The sequence below is a fragment of the Tachysurus fulvidraco genome, chromosome 23, assembly GCF_022655615.1.
Source record: "Tachysurus fulvidraco isolate hzauxx_2018 chromosome 23, HZAU_PFXX_2.0, whole genome shotgun sequence".
Classification (NCBI taxonomy): Eukaryota; Metazoa; Chordata; class Actinopteri; order Siluriformes; family Bagridae; genus Tachysurus; species Tachysurus fulvidraco.
The window spans coordinates 3,346,799-3,356,798 of NC_062540.1; the positions used below are offsets into that span (position 1 = coordinate 3,346,799).

The 10,000-nt window shown below is 40.4% G+C and overlaps 2 protein-coding genes across 3 annotated transcripts in view; one reads left to right on the forward strand and one right to left on the reverse strand.

The window, feature by feature from the left end:
• egr4 (early growth response 4) overlaps positions 1-1,875 on the reverse strand; it is a 2,415-nt gene extending 540 nt beyond the window's left edge. The window contains exons 1-2 of the mRNA XM_027145229.2: positions 1,599-1,875; positions 1-1,334 (exon numbers count right to left, since the gene is read on the reverse strand). The exon at positions 1-1,334 is cut by the window's left edge and continues 540 nt beyond it. Of these exons, the coding sequence (XP_027001030.1) occupies positions 187-1,334; positions 1,599-1,680 (1,230 nt within the window). The 5' untranslated portion in view covers positions 1,681-1,875 and the 3' untranslated portion in view covers positions 1-186. The remainder of the gene's footprint in view (positions 1,335-1,598) is intronic.
• Positions 1,876-7,011: 5,136 nt separating this feature from the next.
• The window catches only part of LOC113641757 (steroid 17-alpha-hydroxylase/17,20 lyase), a 4,960-nt gene continuing 1,971 nt past the window's right edge, over positions 7,012-10,000 (forward strand). Inside the window, exons 1-4 of one of the 2 annotated variants that reach the window (XM_027144718.2) lie at positions 7,012-7,372; positions 7,717-7,855; positions 9,090-9,319; positions 9,469-9,555. In XM_027144718.2, coding sequence (XP_027000519.1) covers positions 7,034-7,372; positions 7,717-7,855; positions 9,090-9,319; positions 9,469-9,555 — 795 coding nt within the window. In that variant the 5' untranslated portion in view covers positions 7,012-7,033. The remainder of the gene's footprint in view (positions 7,373-7,716; positions 7,856-9,089; positions 9,320-9,468; positions 9,556-10,000) is intronic. The other variant, XM_047807495.1, reaches the window with a different exon arrangement.

Sequence of the window (10,000 nt, forward strand, 5' to 3'; positions counted from 1 at the left end):
AAGTCCACTGGACGTGAAAACCACTTTTCTCTTCAATCAATCCCCCTGAATTTTGCGTGATTGCAGCGCTCAGCTTCACGCTTCCTTCTGATGAACCGGCTCGCGCAGGTGAACTGTGCTTTACTTTAACCAGAGGCTTTCCATCATAGCTAATGAACACAAACGGTCAATTTCAACAGAGCGAGCTCACACGAGGGCTGGTAAAGCAAACGCGCGTGCAGCCAGGAGCTCAGCCTTCTGCTGCATCCTCTCTCTCTGCTTCAGATGCACCCGCCAGTGCCTCTTCCTTTCGTCGCTCCTGGCGAAGCGGCGGCCGCACACGTCGCACGAGAAGGGCTTCTCACCGGTGTGCGTGCGCATGTGCGTTGTCAGGTGGTCGCTGCGGCTGAAGCACCTCAAGCACACCCGGCACTGGAACGGCTTGTGGCCCGTGTGGATGCGTACATGGCGGTTCAGCTCATCGGAGCGCGAGAAGCGACGATCGCAGTTTTCCACTGGGCAGGAAAAGGGCTTTTCACGTGGAGCGCCCTTCCTGGTGCTCGTTTTGTTTGTTTTACCTCGGCTTCTGGTAGTTGTAGAGTTAGAGAAAAGCAGAGAGTCCAGCACCGAGGAGCAGTTCAAATCAAACAGCTGGCCGTTGGGGAAGGCTGCCCTATAGAAAGCGTTTCCGGTAAGAGGAGATGGCGTGGTGGAGGGAGTTTGGTTTAATGAGACGCTCAGAGGAGCGGTATGTGAGCACTGTTCCACGCAAACTGGTTCCTGTTTTATCCAAGTGTCCAAAGCATGAGTGTCAAAGGAGTCTGTCTCAGGACAGAGTGGGGAAAGCAAGTCGATGATGTCGTCCAAGTCTGCATCCTGATCTGAGAGGCGAGTGTCTGACACATTCAACTCATCAAACAAGTCGCAGCCACAGCAGTCCTCTTCGCGCTCCTTTTTAACAGTCACCGGGAACAGCTGCTGCAGGCTCGCCACATCCATGAAATCATCTGAGGGATCGTTGCAGAGTGGCTCAGGGGATCCCAGCGAGGGCGTGGAGCTTCCCGTGGAGCCCACCGAGCCCTGCCTGTGGAGCGCACTGCTACGGGAGCTCGAGCTCGGCACCGACTGAGAAAAGTCATCACGGTGGCTGTCATAGATGGGATTTGTGCAGATGCCCACGATCTCTGTGATCATGTTAAGGAGAGCGTCTGCGCTGCAAGCGGCTGTCTCGGTGTGGAAGGTGCCGGTGTATGTCAGTGGGGAAGGAGGCAATCCGTCGGCCGAGCTTTCACTCAGGTCTGGGAGAAAAGCAGGATCCGGCTGCTCAACTTTAGGCTTCAGAAGCCCCTCAAAGTCTGCGAGGGTGGGAGTGATGAGGAAGGGAGGGAGAGAGAGAGAGGTGTCATTACATAAGCTTGCACCTACTGATGCAAAGACTATATGAGTCACTGCTTTGGGTTTAATAAACATCATTGCATCGATTAGATCGATGGATTAGGCTACATATATGTATCAAATTGACTAGTTTACAAAACAAATGAAATGGCGTTGTCAAAATCGTAATCTGTGTTAAATGTATAATCATGCAAAGCTTGCTGGAATGAATGCCATGGACTTACCGGCATCTCGCTCGGTTTGAGCGCCGTTTTCCGTCGCTGCGCACAGAAAGTCCAAAGCGCTGAAGTCCACTGTACTGATCATAATGTTTCCTTAGTTGTGAATCCAGTCGCGAAAATCAAAAGTGCTGTGCAAATCCACAAGTCACGGATCAGTTCTGCCGGCGTGTGAGTGCGAAGTAATCAATCTCTGGTTTAGATTTCGGGATTCCCTGTGCGTTCCCGTTAGGCAGATGGTTCGGTGGTCTTGGTTGCTCTTCACCGTCGCTACGTTTACCGGAATTCCTCGTCCCTCTTTTATACCGGTCGGCTTAACCGGGACTCCGCCTCTCGCTCATCTACGTCGTCGCGAGGATTCCCCGCCGTGTACCGACTTCGGTCCGATGCTGCCCATACATGGGCAGAGGATGTGACGGGGTTCCCCCTCCGAAAATGGGCACGGGGGAATGTGACGCAGAGGCGATTGTCCTGAAGACCGATGCGGTAAAACAGACCGAACAGGAGACTGAGCTGTTTGTTAATATATTGCTATTAAACGCTGACATTAAATTGCTATATTTATGTACAATATCGTGTAATGAAACAGCCAAGCCTCTAATGTCAATCCGCCATTACGCTGTTCTCTCTGTTGCTCACTTTGCGTCTAGAGTGATTTTACAAACACATTGACACAAACTAATGCAAATCCTGCCAGCACTATAGATTTAACAGTCTACTGATTTATGTCTACATGGCTGGTTTAATGGCTCCTGTTTGTGTTCTGTTTTTTTTGCGTTACAGGGCGTAATTATTTTTCCTTGCTCGCTGAACTAAAAACAGTCTGTTTTTTGTTTATTCTTATAAAGCAACACCAGTGCAAAAGACAACAGGCTGCTTCGAGATCCACAGCATAAGATTGAGCTGTGTGCAGCTTTCAGCACCACGAACAGCGACCACACTGCGGCTGCAGCATCCGACATTTGCGCGCTCATCATTCGCCTTGAACCACCCTTTAAGTTTCAGGTCAAATTTATCCCAAATTTTGACTGAACCGCTTGACAGTCCACATTCCTGTTGATCAGCACATTACCTGAAAAGCTTATGTTTAGCAGGTGGTGAAATCTGTACTGCAGCTATGCATCCTGCACCTGTGTGCATGAAATCAGATTAGTGTAGCATGGCGCCGTTTTAATGTGTGTTATGTAACCCACGATTTTACACTGTGGGATCGAGCAGACGTCGGTATAACAGTATAACAGCTTACTACACCATCTAAATTCATGGCAGTCTGCATGAAATGCGTTGCAATGCTTTTCTCCAGCCTTGTGAGTGCTGTAAATTCAGACATGTCACAGTTTCACGTCCAAAAGGCGTAAACTTCACAGCGTTTCTTTACAAGAACTTGTATGTCTAGTCCATCAATATCTGTCCATCAATGATATATGTTATATAAATATTAATAATAATGATTATAAACATCTACAATGATTATAAATATCTACAATGTATACATATATACACCTCTGTTTTTTATGGACATTGAGCTGCGTTTTCACTGAAAAACTAATAATAGACACTAGACCACTGATTCTGGACATGTGCAAACAATAAGGCACTTATAAATAATAATAATAATAATAATAATAATAATAATAATAATAATAATAATAATAATAATAATAATAATAATAATAATAATAATAATAATGTTGTTGTTGTATGTAACATACTTTTGAAGCTTTACATTAAAGGGTTATTATGTTCCAATTTACTCACTTGCTTTCAGTATCTGTTTATCCCAGTCAGAGTTATCATGAATACAGATCCTATCCTGGGAACACTGGGTTGCAAGGTTGGAATACCCTGTATACCAGTCCATCGCATGGCACCATGCACACACAAATTAACACACATATCCTACAATTTCTAAACCCCAAGCCATCATTCCAGCAAAAGGCGGCAAGAAAGCCATAAAACCTGGAAGAAACTCATGCAGACTTTTATATAGCTTTAATGCTTTATAAGATAAAGCATTAAAGATACACTATATGCACATATGCACTGGTGCACTGATCATTTGTAACTCTGTAATATAAAAGTATATCTGTGAATACTTTGGGAAGAAAAAACCCAGATATGGGTCTAAATTAACTAATTGAATATTAGGCTCATTAGGTAAATACAGACCATGATAATATTATGATATTAATTATTTATTAACCAAAATCTGATACAATGTGTTAAAATGCAGATTAAAAAACAACACATTTAGTAGTTTGTAAAGTGCAAAGCTAGACATTATTTTAATTTAAGCTGACATTATTATTGTGTGCCATTAGTATTATATAATATAATATTATTGCTATAATTATAAATACTGTAGCCTACTAAACAAAAAGAATGATAAAGGCTGAAATTTAAATACTGGGGGAACAAACAAACAAACAAATAATAATAATAATAATAATAATAATAATAATAATAATAATAATAATAATAATAAATTAGACTGTGGTTTTTAAGCTGTTTATAAATATATATTTATTTTCCCGGATATGTAGACCATAAATGGTACTGTGCACCAACATAAACAGAGAGGTCTGTGATTCAGAGAGTTTTCAGACCTTTTTGTTTAGGATATTTCTCTGGTGTGCGTCCCCGCGCGTGGGAGAATACCGGGCCACCCGCTCCCGTTTACACACAGCTCGAGCTGTCAGCACGAGGCGGCTTTTCCGCACCTCCCTTCCTAAAATAGTCCCGCCCACAGAGCGCGCCTGCCTGCCTATTCACCAAGAGGCAGAAATGGCAGTTTGTGCAATGAGCTCGCCTCTGCAATAGGCAGCTAGCAGAGATTAGCAGACAGCAGACGTGTTGTCGTTCCCCAAAAAATAGACACATTGTGCATGTATTAGTCATTCTAAACAATGTAAAGAGGAACACGACAATAATTAGACAGTTGTTGTCTTTCAGATGAATTAATATGGAAAATAGGTGACAAAACTGGGGATGTGGTAGCCTTGTGGTTAAGGTGTTGGACTACAGATTGGACGGTTTTGTGTCCAAGCCTCAGGTCCACCAAGCTGCCACGCTGGGCCCCTGAGCATGGCCCTCATCCCTCAGTGTTATGTAAGTTGCTCTAGATAATTTGGCAGGTGTCTGCAAAATGCTTTAAATGTAATTCTGATGAATAAATTGTCCACACAAATTTACACCATTCTAAAAATAATGAACCACTCTCTATGTGACTTATTGATACTAAAATACCTAGGAAGCTTGGGTTAAATTGTACTCAGTTTTGGGTTAATTTAGAAATTCAGCTTTGGATTCAATATGATCTAATCCAAAGTAGGTTGTTTCAACCCACCAAAATTAGGTTATGGATTTTGACCAAGCATGTTAGGTTGGCTTGCTTATGATAAGACTATTTACAGTAGCAATCCAAAATGTATGTACCTTAACATTAAATGTGAATATATTTCTGCAAGCTTTTAAACTTTTATACCAAAAATACAAATCTGCTTTAAGTCAACTCAGGCCATATTTCCCCCTTTATTAACATTAGTTCACTTTTTTTTTTTCTTTAGGTGGCTAAACAGCAAAATTACAAAAATGTTCCTACAAAACATCTAATACAGAAATTGATTTTTTTTTTTTACTTTAAATTGCTGATTTAAGCACAAAAACCATCAATGCCTGCACTTGATTTCTTTGCCTTTTCTGCTTTGGTGCTCTGTAGCTTGACGGATGCAGTGGAAAATTCCAGAAAATGAATCCTGATGTAAACACTGTGCCTGTTCCCTTTCAGGTCCAACTTCACGAGCCAGCATGTAGAGTTATTCGTTATCAATCCAGTTTGGGTCACATGATCCCAACTTCCTGACCCAACAAGCTAAACCCAGCAACTGAATTATAAAATTAGACCTCACATAATTATATATAGTTAACATCATTTGGGGCTTCTAAGTAATAATGATAATGGTAACATTACATCTAGTTAACAATTTTATTGCATTTAATTCTGTAACAACATACAGCAATCTTGTTCTGTCAGCCATATTCGAAGATGTTTGTTCACTCTGTGCGGACCAGATGAAGGTGCGTGTATGGATTGTTGCTGGTCCATCTTTAATTTTATATCTGAAATTAGTCATTAATGGACAGGATTAGAGTTTTGAGCAGCATAAAGATGATCGTAGCTCAGCCTCATGCTGCTAGAAGAATATGAGCGCACATAGAGACACTGTATGTCTGTCCTCCTCCATGTTAACATCTGAGTCTCTCTGACACACTGGGTTATAATTAGAGCTGAAACATTCGTCTTACAGACCTGTTTCTCTCTCTGTCCGCAGTGTATGTGTGCATGTGGTGTGTGTGTGTGTGTGTGTGTGTGTGTGTGTGTGTGTGTGTGTGTGTGTGTGTGTGTGTGTGTGTGTGTGTGTGTGTGTGTGTGTGTGTGTGTGTGCGTGTGCGTGTGTGTGAGTCCTTGGCTAATTTACATGGCCTTGACTAAGAAAGCGAGTCTGGCACAAATGCATTGATAGTCATGAGCATGTGCGTCAAAAGTCCACACTGCTCACAAACCAGAGACTGAAGAGCTTGTTATAAAAAGCAGATGGAGGAACAGGTGACAAAAATTTATTTAAAAAAAAAATAGACATTTTAAAAAGATGAAACTCATTAAGCAGAATGGATTTGTTAAATATAACCCGTGCTATATTATCTTCCGATATGAACAGGTTTACATGTAGAGGAATAACATACGGTCATACATACATTCTAAAAAAATAAAGACCTAGAACATAAACAGTATTTTATAAGGATATTTTATCATTTATAAAGTCTTTCTGTACTCACAGTGGTATGACTGATATAAAGCAGATGTACTCAATATATTTATTTAGATATAATGTGGCTCAGATCCAGAATCAGATTTAAATGTTGATAGGGAAAATATATAAAATCAGAGTAAAGAGTTTAATTAACAAATCTGTATATAACTAAGTTCTAAAAAAAAAAAAAAAAATACTGTTACGGATTTTGCTGTTACGTAATACTCTTTCTTTTGTGGTGTAACATGTATATTTTGTGGTGTTACATATATTAAGGAAAAAAAGAAAGTTCTAGAGTGAAAAGATTCATTGTACAAGATTTTAAATATAAATTCATATTTATTTTTTGTTTTGAGAATTTTTCCTTGTCTTTGAGACTGTCTATGTACAGTATGTGTATAGAAGGACATATTTTACATTGATTATTTGTATATTTTTATAAACACATAAAGAGAGATACCGACGATGACCAGGTTTATTATCAGTTTCATGACCATCAGTTTCTCCATGACCTTTAACCCCTAATGAAGGCTGTGGGAATGTCCCTCCTCTTTCTGCACTGTAACTGATCTGAGCTGGAGCCTTGGATTCTTCATTTACATCTTATCCATACACACACAGACTCTTATCATGGATATGGCTCTAATGAGCTTCCCAGAGACCCTGATCTTCTACTGTATGGTTTCTGTATTGCTTCTCTTTGGGTTGAAATGCACTCTGGGACGGCGGCGGTCCTTCAGGGGTATGACGGCGCTGCCGTGTTTGCCGAGCGTGCCGGTCCTAGGCAGCCTGCTGCACCTACGATCAACTCTTCCTCCATATCTTCTCTTTTCCAAGCTGGCCAGCAGACACGGGCCACTGTTCAGCCTGTACATGGGGCCGCACTACACACTGGTGGTGAGTGAGGTGGCCCTGGCCAAAGAGGTGCTGCTGCACCGGGGCAAAGACTTTGCTGGAAGACCGAAGATGGTGAGCGCAAACTATTCCTGCTTTGATATCACTGTTATTCAGTGCACAAAATACATTTTATATTTATATTTATTTAGATAAACCTGTGGTTTTAGAAGACTGTTGCACTGACCAGTTGTGTGCTGATTCGAGTAAATTCACTGCCTTGATTTTGCCTTCTTGCTTGAACACGTTTCTTATGCAAAATACAACCTTAGTTGACCTTAGTTCTGAATTTTTCAACACCAAACAAACAATACCCTCTCCCTTAGATAAATTAAAAAATCACCAACCACCACACAAACACACACATGCTCACACCGCTCGATCATCATGTGAAACCTTGTCCTCTGTAATTTGTCAAGGTTACCACAGACCTGCTGACTCGTGGAGGGAAAGACATTGCGTTTGCAGACTACAACACACTGTGGAGGAGTCATCGCAGACTAGTGCAATCCTCCTTCGCACTGTTTGGGGAGGGCTCCAGCAAGCTCCAGACCATTGGTATAACACACACACACACACACACACACACACACACACACACACACACACACACACACACACACACACACACACACACACACACACACACACACACACACACACACACATAGTATCCATTTATTAACTGATTTCATATTTTGAAAAGTTAGTTCCTGCCATCACTCGTGAAATTTCATGACAAACAAACAAACAAAAAAACAAGCTTCTCTTTTGTCTCTTGAGGTCAAAAAGACAAAAAAACAACAACAACAAAAACATATTACTGAGAAAACACACAGCACGAAATCCAATCGTGAAGAACCTTATGTCTAGCTTTTACTGAGACTGGAGAATATTTGTAAAAAGAAAAGATAATTTTACCAATATAACTTCCTCACAAAGATAGATAGATAGATAGATAGATAGATAGATAGATAGATAGATAGATAGATAGATAGATAGACAGACAGACAGACAGACAGACAGACAGACAGAAAGATAGATAGATAGATAGATAGATAGATAGATAGATAGATAGATAGATAGATAGATAGATAGATAGATAGATAGATAGATAGATAGATAGATAGTTCTATTGCAGATCTATTGTACAAGTACCTGTGTAAATTGTCACTACAAAATCAGTGACAAGTGCTTTATAATAAACCTGTGATTTGCAGTCAAACCTCTAGCCAATCAAAATAGAGTAATCAGCAATGCTGTAGTAAAGATTTCTTTCCATATGTGATTACTGAAAATGAGATTAAACTTGGTTGTGGGTTCCACAGCAAAATATGTATTTCAACCAAGAAGTGTCAGGAAAACTAGCTGTCAACATACTGAGCTAACAACTAACCTGCTAAATGTGTCTGACTGAGTCTCCAAGCAACCCAACAGTACTTAGATGTAGGAACTAGGTGATAACATAATGTATAGCGCTTAAAAAAGTTACCTGTGAACGGCACAAAGATTAAAGAAGTAAAGGCATTTTATTACATCCAGTGAAATGAAGCTAATGTTAGCTAGCTTAAAATACTAGCAGTTCCAAGCAAACTAACTAGCTACCTCATAAAGAATGCCTCTGGTTTAAAGAATGCATCTTGGGGGTTATTTTATTCACCATGACAAACAAGGTACAATATTTATCTTTTAAAAAAAGGTATAATATTTATCTTTTAAAAAAAAAATAATAATAATTACTGTGTACAGTTACATAAGCTTTTTAGATATGCCATGTTTTATGTGTTTGCAGTATTAGATGCTGTAGATAGCCTGTGTTCAGACCTGCAGGCCTGCAGGGGGCAGTCTGTGGATATGTGTCCGATCCTTATGCGAGCCGTCACCAACGTGGTGTGCAGGCTGGTTTTCGGGTCATCCTACGAGCCCCATGACCCTGAGCTCCAGCAGGTCATAGACTATAACGACGGTATCGTTCGGACCATTGCGCGCGGAAGCCTGGTGGATATCTTTCCTTGGTTACAGGTTTGGAATGAAAACTATCATCACACCCATAGTAGTCACTGTAGCTGTTTTCAACCACAGTAATTTCATTTTTGCTATTTATATCCTTTGTATCTGGTTTATACATAAATATATATACAGATATTGTAGTATTATCTACATTTTCACAGATTTTTCCCAATAGTGACCTGACCAGGCTGAGAGATTGTGTTCAAATCCGAGACAAATTACTGACCACAAAACTGGAAGAGCACAAGGTAAAGCAGCTGTTGCCCAGAAATCTCAATCTTATTTCCAAGATTATTTTACATTTCCCTCCTGCAATCCTACTTCATTCAAACAGATGTAATGTAATTCATGAGTTTGCATGAAACTTAGACATTTTTTTTAGGACAAGATTCCATAAAAGACAAGTCTACAAAGTTTGGGCCGAGATCAACCACCATTGTTAATCCAATCTGTAACTGGATTTCTTATGATTACTAGTGCTATATTGAGCTTAACTGGGAAGTGTATAAAGCTGAGACTGGGAGTGTTGGGATTTCTACAACGTATGGGAAAAGAACGAATGCCTCCATATTTCTCTTTTGTTAGCAGCAGCTAATAGAATCAGTATAAATATTCAACTAAATATTTATATACAGTTTTTTTCGTGTTCTGTGTAAATTTGGCCGTTAGTTGTTACATTTGCAAAGGATCCCT